General features: G+C 36.7%; 1 protein-coding gene across 2 annotated transcripts in view; it reads left to right on the top strand.

Moving 5' to 3' along the window:
* TFDP2 (transcription factor Dp-2) overlaps positions 1-13,206 on the top strand; it is a 166,213-nt gene that overhangs the window by 53,759 nt on the left and 99,248 nt on the right. Inside the window, exon 3 of one of the 2 annotated variants that reach the window (XM_080822591.1) lies at positions 5,984-6,050. The exons of the other annotated variant lie outside the window; for it this stretch is intronic. Coding sequence (XP_080678717.1) covers positions 5,984-6,050 — 67 coding nt within the window. The remainder of the gene's footprint in view (positions 1-5,983; positions 6,051-13,206) is intronic. 2 annotated transcript variants of the gene reach the window in all.

The raw sequence follows: 13,206 nt of genomic DNA, 5'->3' as shown, positions 1-13,206 counted from the left end.
AGATACCTACTGAAATGATTATACTATTTCACAGTGCGATGAGTAATTCATTCTCTTCCCCGCCCCCTGTATATGTACCTGATATTGTTCTAGGCTCCTGCCTTCCTGCGGCTTATAGTGTCTGTAGTGAGAGAAGACAATAAATACATACCTAATGTCAGATAATGATAAATGTTATGAAAAGTAAAGCTGGGGAAGGAGAAGAGAATGATGGCAGTGAGAGAGAGTTTTTCAACTTAAGTGTTCAGAAGAATTCTCTTTAAGGAAATGATGTTTAGACAGAAGCGCTCTTGATTCTCAATCCAAGAAGAGGAGGCCAGCCTTATGAGTACCTGGGAAAAGAACATTCCAGGTAGAGGCAGGAAAATGTGCAGTTGTTCAAGGAACAGCCAGATGACCAGTTTATAAGTGGAACGGAGTAAGTAAGGAAAAGTGGTAGATGAAGTCAGAAAGAAAGCAGGAGCCAGATTGTGTGGAGCCTCAAATTCTGGGTGATAGGTGTGTATTTAAAACGTCAGTAAGAAGCCATTGGAGATTTGCTGATCAGCTGTGACTGGACTTACTATTTTAGAAAGTTTGTCCTGAGTGAATAGATGGAAGAGAGGCATAGTAGAAGCAAGAGACTCATTTGGCACTTATCTCAGTAGTTCAGACAACAAACTATTGTGATTTGGCCTGGGGTAATGATATTGGAGATGGGGAAAAGTGGCTGGATCTAGGATGTATTTGAAGGGACAGCCGTTAGGAGTTATTGAGTAATAAGGATATGGGGGCAGAGAAAATTTTTAAAAAGACTTATCAGTATTTGGCTTGTGTAACTGGATAAATGGTTATGCTGTTTAACGAGAAGAAAAGCTCTTGGGGGAACTGTGGGATTTTGTGGCAAACTCAACAGTCATTTCGAACATATTAAAGTTGACAGACCTAAAAATGACCAGGTAGAGATATTGGCTAGGTAGCTTGATAAATGACTCTGGAGCTCAGAGAAATGGGTGGGATTGGATACAGAAATTTGGAGTCATTTCATATTAAATTATTTTCAAGTAGTGGTACTATATGAGATTATATAGAATGTGAATGGATAGAGTATACCTGAGGACCCAAGATCTGAGCACGGGGATTCTCCAACATCTGGGGAGGAGGAGAAGCAGCAAAGGAGACTCAAAAATGACCAGAAAGGAAGGAAGTAGTGTTATCCTGATGATCTGGAAGCCAAGTGAAGAAAGTGTTTTAAGGAGGAGGAAATGATCCATTGTGTCTCATGCCACTGAGAAGTGAGTAACTCTTAGATGTGGAAGAGATTGCCCAGGTCTTACAGAGCCATCATTAAACATGTATTCAGATATTTACATCCTTATTTTCTGCTTCTCATTTTACATATCTCTTATGAGAACAGTTTGTTATTTTTGTTTAATCCATGCCATTGTAGGTCTCATGGTTGCAAATGATAGAAACCCTGCTTAAAACAGCTGAAGGCAAAACGTGGAATGTATTGATTTACACAACTGGAAAGTCTGTGGTATTCTGGCTTCAAACACATCTGGTTACAGGGGAACCAAATGATGGTGTCAGGGATCTGTCTCCCTTTTTCCATCTCTTGGCTCTATATGGTTGCAGAATACCGTATATTGTCTTTATAATTCTTACTTCAGAAAGGAAGAAACTTTTCCCTTTTAGCACTTACATTTCAAATTCTTTTGGTTGACGCTGCTTGATCCAGATGCTTAGACAAGCCGATGTGGAGAAAGAAGTGGGCCAGGTCTGGGCCATGGGTCTACTTCTGCTGACATGGCAACAGTTGAGGCTCAAAGATTAACAGTCATACTGGAACTATGTGGATTGTGGGATGGATCATTTTGCAAAAAGGAAAGTCTGTAGAGCTGGCAATATATTCATTGTTTCTGGGATAAAATTGTTGTTAAATCGTATCTAATATTCACTGATACTCTTCATGACCACAAATGCAGGTGTGTGCTGACTTAAGCTTATTCAGTACACAATAAAGGATTTGAAAGGTAATACGATGTGTATGTTTTGCCTCATCAAAGAATCTTTTAAATAATATGTAAGCCATGATACTCATTACAGAAAAATTAGAGAATACAGGTAAAGAAACTAGCCTAGAGACTATCAGCAGAATTTTGCCTAGGAAGACATTTGATATATATACAAATGTGTGTGTGTGTGTGTGTAACAAAATGTGTATAATATTTTGAATAAAAATGAGGTCATACTGTTTTGTAACCAATACTTAGCTTAATCTTGGTGATGGAATGTCTTTCCTTAATATCTCTGCAACATCATTTTAAATGACTGTTTTATGTTATCTGCTGTATGGACTTAAATCAGTTTCCTGATACTGGCCATTAAGTAAATTCCACTTTTTTCATTTTTTCCTTTTCTTTTTAGCTTTTTGTTTATTTTTGCTTACTCATTGGATTATTTCCATAAAGCAAAGTCTTAGGAAATTGCTAAGCCGAAGGGTGTGTGCTTTGGGGGGCTTTTGTTTCATGTTGCTAATTTGCATTTCAGAAAGGTTGCACTCATTTATATATTCATCAGTGGTGTATGAGAGTGCCATTTCCCTTTATTTTCTTTTTAGTCTTGCCAATGTAATCAGCAAAAAAGTGGTATGTAGTTTATTCATTTCTCTAGTTGCTAGTTAATATATATTTTTTTAAAAGTTTTTATTTATTTATTTGAGAGGGAGGGAGAGAGAGCGAGAATGCAAGGAGAGAGGTCAGTAGGAGAAGGAGAAGCAGACCCAGCTGAGCAGTGAGCCAGATGCGGGACTGGATCCTGGGTCTCCAGGATCATGACCTGAGCCGAAGGCAGTCGCCCAACCAACTGAGCCATCCAGGCGCCCTCTAGTTGCTAGTTGGGTCACACTGGTGTTCTGTATATTCAGTTGCAACTCTCTTTGTGAATTGTCTGTGTCAGTGTTGAAGAGTTAAAGTCATTACCGTCTGAATAACAACCGGCATGTGGGTATTGCTTTGTCACTAAATCATATTCACGTAATTATTTAATTTGATCTAAGGAGCTCTCTGAGTTTGTCGTGCGCATAGGTGTTGTCATCTCCATTTGCAGTGACTGCTAAGATCACCTTGCTTGTGGATGGCAGAGCTGAACTCAGTGTACGGATCATCTCACACTGAATCTTCTTTTCTTTCAGTTTCACCAATTTAAAATGTTGAATGTTAGTGAAATTATAATGTTATTAATGGGAAATAAGGTTTGAACCCTGAAAATTGGGCTTGGATATTTTTTATTCTACAGACATTTAGTGACTGTTTATAGTATGTAGCACAGTGTTTGAATATCCAGATAGAAAATTTTTCTCAGGACCTTATTAGGTGAAAAATTTTACATAAAATGAGTCCAGCTTTTACTTTTGCTCTGTGAACCATTATTATTATTATATTCTTCTTAAATAGAGTAAGGAAAGAAAAGTTATTTTTAAATGCCCTTCCTAGCCAACTTTTTCTTCTTCTTTGAGTCTTTATAGTGTTTATGAAAAAGCAGAGATTAATAAATTTTTGAAATTTTAATTAATTTTAGTAGTATTTATATAATCTCTAAATACAAATACCTCCCCTTGTCTATTAGACCAAAATTAGCATGGAGTATTGATTGACTCACAATTGACCTTTATCTTTTTAGGGTATAATTTGTTAGTTTTTAAGATGCAGATGTACTGCTGCTTAAAAAGTTTCCAGATTCATTCTCTGCTTCACTCTGCAGAAGTTGGCCATTAAGAGCAGGTGTTTAAACATAACAGTAACCCAGTTACTGTGAACTCTCTGCTGTGAATATGTGGTTTCAGTTGAGGTTTTTGCCGTTATCTTTGTATAATAACAAAAAGATGTGAACTGATGCTTTTGAAATTATTGCAATATGTGTATTAAATGATCACATTATATTAAGCATAGACTGTTAAAGGCTGTCTTTGCCTTCTTTGCTTTCTTTTTACAGTAGAACACTAATGAAAGTTCTGTCTTTTTTAGCAGAAAAGTTTTTTGTATTTTTTTCAAGAGAGGCATGTTAGTGATGCCACAGTAAACTCTTGGCATTTACAAATTGAAAACTTTTTTAAGGAATATCTTATTAATTTATTTTAGCGAGAGAGAGAAAGCACAAGCAGAGGGAGCAACAGGCAGAGGGGGTGGGAGAAGCAGGCTCCCCACTGAGCAGGGAGCCTGATGTGGGAGTCGATCCTAGGATCCTGGGATCATGACCTGAGCCGAAGGCAGGCGCTTTACCAATTGAGCCACCCAGGCACCCTACAAATCGAACACTTAACATTAATATTTGTGAGCATTTCTGGAGATCCATGTGGTAGTAATTTGTTACAAATTTTATTGCAAAGGGTTTATTTCTAATAGCATACTTATAAGAAGCTAGATAGAATTAAGTATCTGCACCATTAACTACATAGAATTGAGAAGGTGCATTTTAGATGTCTTCCACTCAACTGCTGTCATAAAAATTTAGTATTAGATGCTAGAGATAGGTTTGCATCAGAATTACTTTTCCATGATGTGAATGATATGTAGAAATATTTCTGTTAATATCTCTCTTGACAAAAAGAAACAGCTGTTAGTGCATTTGAATTACTAAATAATGAAATAATTAGCTCTTACATTATGAAATTGTAAAGTATCAAATGAGTGCCCTTGAACAATATATATTGCTAATGCAGTGGGTAGTTTAAAAATAACATTAAGTGCACAAATACAAAGTTATAAAGCTTTGTGTTCTTTAAAATATTTTTAATGTGCTAGTACTTTGAAAGGATGTTTGAGTTACCAAGTTAGCATTGATATTTGAAAATGACAAATCTATATGGATTAAAACAATAACATAATAGTAATAGTAGAATTATTTATTGGAATCTTGTTTATGTCAAGTTTTCAAAAATGGAGAGTTTTTTTTCCTCCTAGCTCTGTAATATGTTTTTAAAATTCTGATGATACTACCGTATTTAGTTCTGTGATTCCAAGAAGTCCAGTGGCTGTCACATTAAATGAAATAAATTGTCTAAAGGTGAATTTATAAACACACTTGCTGTAGATAATCCTCGGGTATCATATTAATAGTTATGAAGGTTACTGTGATTGAGCACTGTGTGCCATACACTATTTTAGATGCTTTACATGAACTGTCTCAATCTTTCTAATAACGTAAACTGGTAAGCACCTAAAGTGGTAAGCACTTCTAGCATCCTTCAGTTTACAGTTGAAGGGACTGAGAGGTAGAGAACTTGTGTGACTTCACCATGACCACACACATGGTAGTCTTGATGAGCCAGAGTATGAGCCCAGGCAGCTGGATTTGAGACCAGTAGACTTCACCTTTGCTGTGTGGTATTAATGGTCTTTATCTGATCCATTACATATCATAATGTTGAAAAGCATTATAGGTATTGATTATGAACAATAAAAATTCAGGGCAGCGTGAAAGCGGAAGTGTGGTGTATCTGTTGGCAACTTCAGGACCGCCACATTACTTGCTTTCAAAAAAACCATCAGTAGGGGCACCTGGGTGGCTCAGTGGGTTAAAGCCTCTGCTTTGGGTTCAGGTCATGATCCCAGGGTCCTGGGATCGAGCCCCACATCGGGCTCTCTGCTCAGTAGGGAACCTGTTCCTTCTCTCTCTCTCTGCCTACTTGTGATCTCTGCCTGTCAAATACATAAATAAAATCTTAAAAAAAAAAAAACCATCACTAAAATCTGTAGATTTCGGTTCTGTTCACTAGTGACATTATTTCATTAATTTTCATCTTAATCTGGACAGTTTCTGTTTTTCCCATTTTAAGCAACGTTTTCTTTTTAATTTGGTATCGATGGTATAGTTAATTCATTTTTATGTGGCTATCTATATTATTGGACATGGTTCTTCAGTAGAAAGTATAAAATAGGTTATTAAATGACCACTTAATACATAAGATCCTGTTTTTAATTTTTAAAACTGTTTTATTCAGGTTGGTTTGACTTCTACAAATGCAGAACTGAGAGGATTTATAGACCAGAATCTCAGTCCAACAAAAGGTAAGGACAGATGACTAGAAATTTTCTGCATTGAGTTAGTTTTATAAAATATGCAGTTACGTGTATTACTTTATGTATAATAATTATATAATATGACCGTGTTATGTTATCATATACTAAATAACTTGTATAATATGAAAGGTGGGGGGAGAGAGAGAGAGAATGAGGGGAGAGAGATTGTGTGTGGTACTTTTTTTTTTTTAAGATTTTGTTTGAGAGAGAGCATGAGCAGGGGAAGGAGCAGAGAGGGAGGAAGAAGCAGGCTCCCCGCTGAGCCCGAAGCCCTATTTGGGGCTTAATCTCAGGACTTTGAGATCATGACCTGAGCCGAAGGCAGACATTTGACCAACTGAGCCACCCAGGCACCCCTGAGAGTGTATGTGGTATTTGTGTCACTTTTCTCCATCTCTTTCCTAAGAGGTCTCTAAGACCACCTTTTTTTTTTTTTTTTTTTTTTTTTTTTAAGAGAGAGAGCCCATGTAAAAGAGAGGGAGGCTTGGGAGGGGAAAGGGTGTGGAAAAGAGAAAGTCCCAAGCAGGCTTCACTCATAGCACAGTACCCAACTCGGGGCTTGATCTCACAACCCTGAGATCATAACCTGACCTGAAATCAAGAGTTAGATGCTTAAATAACTGAGCCACTCAGGTGCCCTTAAGACCACCTTTGATTAATGACCCTCTTATGTTTGAAACTAACTGTTCAAGCCACTTTTTCTTGATTTTCTTGCTTGATAGCCTTACTTCCTAGTGGTTTAACTTGTAATGAAGCAGAGTATGAATGAATGAATATATACAAAATTCCTATATCTAATATATGGTTTACTGAAGGATTGCTTATATCAGAAATCTGACCTAACAGCACAATAATTTATGCAGGACTCTGTCTGTATCTTGCTGTATGTATCTTTTAACAGTATCTTTTAGTATGTAGAGATAACATACTGAAATATTTGTGGTTGAAATGATATGATGTTTGGGATTGGCTTCAAAATAATCCACTGGGGGAAGAAGAGTAAAGTGGGTAGAATTAGAGATAAAACAAAACTATCTGTGGTGTGATAGCTATATGGGGTTTCATTATTCCTTTCTCTCTTCCCTTGTATATGTTTGAAATTTTTCATTATTAAAGGTAGAAACAAAATACATGTCATTATAATACAGGTAGCTGTGAGAGATATATATACCCTCAAAGGGTATATGCCCTGGAGAGAAGGCTAGAGAAGTCTGTATTTCAGTATAAAAAAGTCTAGCTTAATAATAATGTCTGTAGAATTATTCTGAGAATTTAAATCTGTGTTATGAAACAGTAAATGCGATACTACAAGCCTTAATGCTTCTCACTTTTCCCAATTTTTTCACTGTAGTAAAATACACATAACATAAAATTTACAGCTTTAATCATTTTTAAGTGTACAGTTCAGTGGTATTAGGTATATTCATGTTGTATAGCCATTAGTCCCATCCACATCCTTAACTTTTTATCTTACGAAACTCAAATTTTGTACTCATTAAACAATAACTCCCCATTCTCCCCTCCCCCTAGTCTCAGGCACCCACCATTCTACTTTCTGTCTCTATGATTTTGACTACTTTAGGTACCTCATGTAAGTGGAATCTTAATAGTAATTGTCTTTTTGTTGACTGGCTTATTTCATTTAGCATAATATCCTGAAGGTTCGTTTATGTTGTAGTATGTGTCAGAATTTCCTTCCCTTTAAGGCTGAATACCATTCCGTTATGTATATATACACCAGTTTTGCTTATCATTCATCCATCAGTGGACACATAGGTTGCTTCCATGTTTAGCTATGTGAATAATGTTTCTATGAACATGGGAGTACAAATATCTCTTTGGGACCCTCTTTGGGTGTGTACCTAGAAGTGGAATTTCTGGGTCATATGGTAATTCTATTTTTAATTTTTCAGAGGAATTGCTGTTCTTTTTTTTTTTTTTTTAAGATTTTATTTATTTATTTGACCGAGAGAGAGATCACAAGTAGGCAGAGAGGCAGGCAGAGCGAGAGAGAGTGGGTAGCAGGCTCCCCGCTGAACAGAGAGCCCAATGCGGGGCTCGATCCCAGGACCCTGAGATCATGACCTGAGCTGAAGGCAGAGGCTTAACCCACTGAGCCACCCAGGTGCCCCTGAGGAATTGCCATTCTGATTTCCAGGAGCTCTAACATTTTATATTCCTACCAATAGTGCACAAGGGTTCCAATTTCTCCACATCCTTGCCAGCATTTATTTTGTTTTTTGTTTTATTATAGCCATCTTAGTAGATGTGAAGTGGTATCTTACTGTAATTTTGATTTGTATTTCCCTAATGACTAGTAATGTTGAGCATCTTTTTATGTGCTTATTGGTCATTTTGTATATCTTTGAAAGGTCTGCTCAAGTCCTATGCCCATTTTTGAATTGGATTAATTATTTTTGGAGTTGAGTTTTAGGAATTGTTAGGTATATGGAATATTAATCCCTTTTAAGATAAATGATTTGCAGATATTTTCTTCTGTTCAGTTAGTTGTCTTTTCACTGTCTTTAGAGTTCACTTGGATGTGCAAAAGTTCTTTATTTTGCTAAAGTCCGGTTTGTCTGTTCTTTATTCATACCTGTGACATGGTTGCCAAATCTGGCATTCTGAAGATTTTCCCCAAAGTTTTCTTCTAAGAATTTTATAGTTTTAGTTCTTTAGTTTAGGTCTTTGATCGATTTTGAGTTAATTTTTGTATATGGTTTAAGAGTCAAACTGGAATAAGGATATCCATTTTTAATATTACCATTTGTTGAAAGACTGTCCTTTGACCATTGAATGGTCTTTAGCGCTCTTGTCAAAAATCAATTGACCACATATGTGAAGGTTTATTTCTGGGCTTCTCATTCTGTTCTCTGGATCTGTATGTCTATATGTATCATTATTTTAATTACTGTAGTTTTGTAATAAGTTTCAAAGTTGAGAATTGTGAATCCTTTTCCAGGATTGTTTTGGCTATTTAGGATTCCTTGCAATTACACATGAATTTGAGGATCAGTTTTTCCATTTTTGTGAAAAAGGCTGTTAGACTTTGATAGACCTTGCATTGACTCTGTAAATTACTTTGGTTTTATTGACATCTTAACAATGTGAAGTTTTCTTATTCATGAACATATTTCATATATTTAGGTCTTCTTTGATTATACCATTTCTTCTTGAAATAATGAAAATGTTCTGGAAGTACATAGTGGTAATGGTTATATAATTTTTTTGAACATACCGGAAACCACTGAATTGTACACTTTAAGAGGTGAATTTTTGGTATGTGAATTATACCTTTATTTAAAAAAAAAAAAAACAAAAGAAAACAACAGCTACTTTCTTTAACTTGATGTCTACTTCTGGCTTTGATTTGATCTTCCCCTCATTGTCAGACTTCTTGGAAAAAGCCATACACTTACAATCCCATTCTCAGCATTAGTTCACTCCTCGGCCCAATGTAATCTGTCTTTGACTCCATTAATCCACTGAAACTGCTCTCGGTTGTCTTTTTCTTTTTTGATTATCAGCATTTGACACAGTTAATTTCCCCCTTTGTTTTTTATTACTTATTTATTTTTAAAAGTATTTATGTGTGAGAGAGAGTGAGAGAGAGCAGGAGAATGGGGTGAGGGGCAGAGGGAAAAGCAGACTCCCCACAGAGCACTGGGGCATGCGGGGCTCCATCTGGGACTCCCATCTGGACTCTGGGATTATGACCTGAGCTGAAGGCAGGCGCTTAATGACTGAGCCACCAGGCGCCTCGCCCCCTTTGTTTTTTAAATAACATTTTAATTTTAGAATAGTTTTAGATTTGCAGAGAAATTATGAAGATAGTATACAGAGAGTTCTCATAAACTCCTTAGTCAGTTTTCCCTACTGTTAACATCCTACATTGGTCTAGTATAGTTTTTACAATTAATGAACCAAAATTAATATATGTTGATTAACAGAAGTCCGTACTTCTTCCCATTTCCTTAGTTTTTAGCTATTGTTCGTTTTCTGTTCCAAGAGAGCTATCAGGATACCGTATTACATTTCATGACCATCATCCTTAGCCTCTTTTTGGCTGTGACGGTGTCTCAGACTTTTCATGTTTTTATTTTATGTTTTGAGATACAATTTGCAGGTATTTTGTAGAAGTCCCTCACTGGGATTTTTCTGATGAGTTTCTCATGATGAGATTAGGGTTACCCAGTTTTTGAGAGAAAAACCTCAGAGATAAAGTGCCATTTTCATCACAGCATGTCAAAGGCCATACTATCAACATGACTTATCATTGTTGATATGAACCTTGATCACTTGGCTGAGGTAGTGTTTGTCATGTTTCAGTACTGTGAAGTAACTCTTCTATCCTCTCCCCCTTTCCATACTGTAGTCTTTGAAAGGAAGTCATTACGTGGAGCCCATATTTGAGGAGTGGAGAGGTTGCTCTACCTCTGTAAGAGGAAATATCTACATCATTTATTTGGAATTCTTTTGCACCCTAGATTTGTCTCTCCTCTCTTATTTATTTATTTAATGGTTTATTTACATTAGTATGGACTCATGAATTTAGTTTATACTCTGGGTTATATAGCCTAATACTACTTAATTTTCTGCTTAAGCTGTTACAACTGTGTCCATTGCGAGCTGTCAGTTGGTTTTGTGTCCCTTTTACATGTCCCTTATTGTGGGTTTGGTTTTTTTTGTTGTTGTTTATTTTTGTTTTGAGCACTTATTTTTTTAGGACTACAAGATGCTCCAGGCTCATTTTACATATTTCCTGCCTACTTCTCAGATCAGTCATTTTTCTAAGGAGTCCTGATTACTTTTTGTTTGTTTGTTTTATTTTGTTTTGTTTTTTTTGTTGTTGTTTTTTATTTTATCAGATAGAGATCACAAGTAGGCAGACAGGCAGGCAGAGAGAGAGAGAGGAAGGGAAGCAGGCTTCCTGCTGAGCAGAGAGCCCGATGCGGGGCTCAATCCCAGGACCCCGAGATCACGACCCGAGCCAAAGGCAGAGGCTTTAACCCACTGAGCCACCCAGGCGCCCCAGTCCTGATTACTTTTAATGGAGAATATTACTAGAAACAAGATCTTGGTGCTGCTGGGTGAGCTCATTGCTACTGGGATGGTGTCTTTCTTTTTCAATCACTGCTTTTCTGTGTGTCTGTGATACCACACTTTTTCTGACTTTCATAGAAAGCAGTATAGTGTAACAGTTAAGAAAAAGGCCTCTAGAGGATTGGGTATGATTTTGGTTGCACTTCTCACACCCAACCAAATGTATAAACCTGAGCAATTTGATCTCTCTACGCTAAAGTAGCCATATCTCTAATAATGCAGAATATAGTAAGTTGCTCATAGAGTGTCTAAGGATTAAATGAGGTAGTGCCCATAAATCATTTAGCATGACACATAGCATTCATTAAGCACTTACTCCTTTTCCTCATATTAATATTTTCACCTTCCTTTTTGGTTGTTCTCTTTCAGTCTACTCTCCTAGCTCTTCATTTTCTAAATGTTTGCATTCTGTGGGGTTTTATCTTGGCTTTTCTTCTCACTTTGTTCATTCTCCCCGCGCAATTTTATCTATTCTCACTGCTTTAGTTATCATTTACTTTCTATATGGACTATTCTCAAATCTATATCTCTGACCCAAACTTTGTCTTGGGTTGTTACATATCCAGCTGCTTATTGATAGCTTCATTTGAGCAACTTCTCTGTATCTCATACTCTCTCTGTCCAGAATTAAGTGATTATTTCACCCACTCAAAACTTGTTCTCCCCTTTTCCTTATCTGACTGAAAAGTAGTACCATTCACCCTTTGCCTCATCTTTGATTCCTTTTTCTTTCTCTTTGCTTCCAGTCAAATCATTTATAAGGCTTGTTCATTCTGCATCCTCAGTCTCTCAGCCCTCCCCCTGCATTGTCTCTATCTCTTTTGCTACTATCTTAGTTCAGACTACTAGAAACTCCTGGATTACTGTAACTGCTGTATTACTTCCAGATTTATTTCTTTCTGTTTCATTTACTGTAGTATAGCTCTCACAAACACAAAATCTGAACAGTCTTTCCATGTTAAAAAACTAGTTTAGTAGTTCCTTATTGCCTTCAAGATAAAGTCCAAATGCTGATTTGAAAGAGCCTTGGGGCGCCTAGCTGGCTCGGTCAGTAGAGCACGTGACTCTTGATCTCAGGGTTGTAAGTTTGAGCCTCACATTGAGTGTATAGATTGGTTAAAAATAAAATTTAAAAAAAATTTAAAAAACCCTTCATGATACGGTTCTTGGTTTCAACTTTAGCCTTATCTTAGATGCCTCTTCTTCTGCCATATTGAACTACATTCTCTGTCTTCACTTTCTGTCTCTGTCCTTGCTCTTCTCTAGACCCTTCTCTTTGCCTGGAATGCCATGATCCCTGACATGGTCCTCCATTCCACTCCTGATATATATTTCACCGGGCTAATTTCTGTTTATTACTCACATTGAAGTTTAGGCCCGTAAGCCTTTAATACTCTTTCCTTATCCCTACTGTAGCATTTATCACACTGTACTTTAACTGGTTTACTCTCCCCTGATTCTGTAAGGTCAAAGACTTCATCTTAATTAATCACTGTAACTCTGGGACAGGTATTTCAAAGTGTCTGTCCCAAACTAGGAACGTTAATTGAAGGAATGTATGTCCTTACCATCTGTCTGTAATTCCTTTGGCCACTGGGCAAATTCCTATTTGCTCTTTAAAAATCTAGCTGACCACAAATTCCTCTGTAGCTCTTTGTTACTGTGCCTCCTTTGCGTTAACCTTTGGAGCCTATACATACTTTATTATTGTCCTTATCACATTATATTTTATTTCTTTATAGCTTGCCCTTTTCTTTTGCTAAACTCTGAGATCCTTGAGGGCAGGGTGCTTTTTCCTGTTTTTGTCTTCATAGTCTAGCTTGGTGTGTAGCACAGTTATATTTGGTAGATAGTGAAGTATAGGAGTTTGTTTTGCCATATGTTTCCAGACTTTTAATAAAACTATTTATCTAACCTTTGAAAAGTGTATAAAGAAGGAACTTAAAACTTTTTGAAAAAAGTGTTAAGGACTTTAGTGAAGAAAGTTTCTGAGCTTTTTGTCTTAGAACACATATTTAAGAGTTGGAGGTTTAAAAGTTAC

This window comes from Martes martes, assembly GCF_963455335.1.
Source record: "Martes martes genome assembly, chromosome: 1".
NCBI lineage: Eukaryota > Metazoa > Chordata > Mammalia > Carnivora > Mustelidae > Martes > Martes martes.
This window is presented reverse-complemented; position numbering and strand designations above follow the sequence as displayed.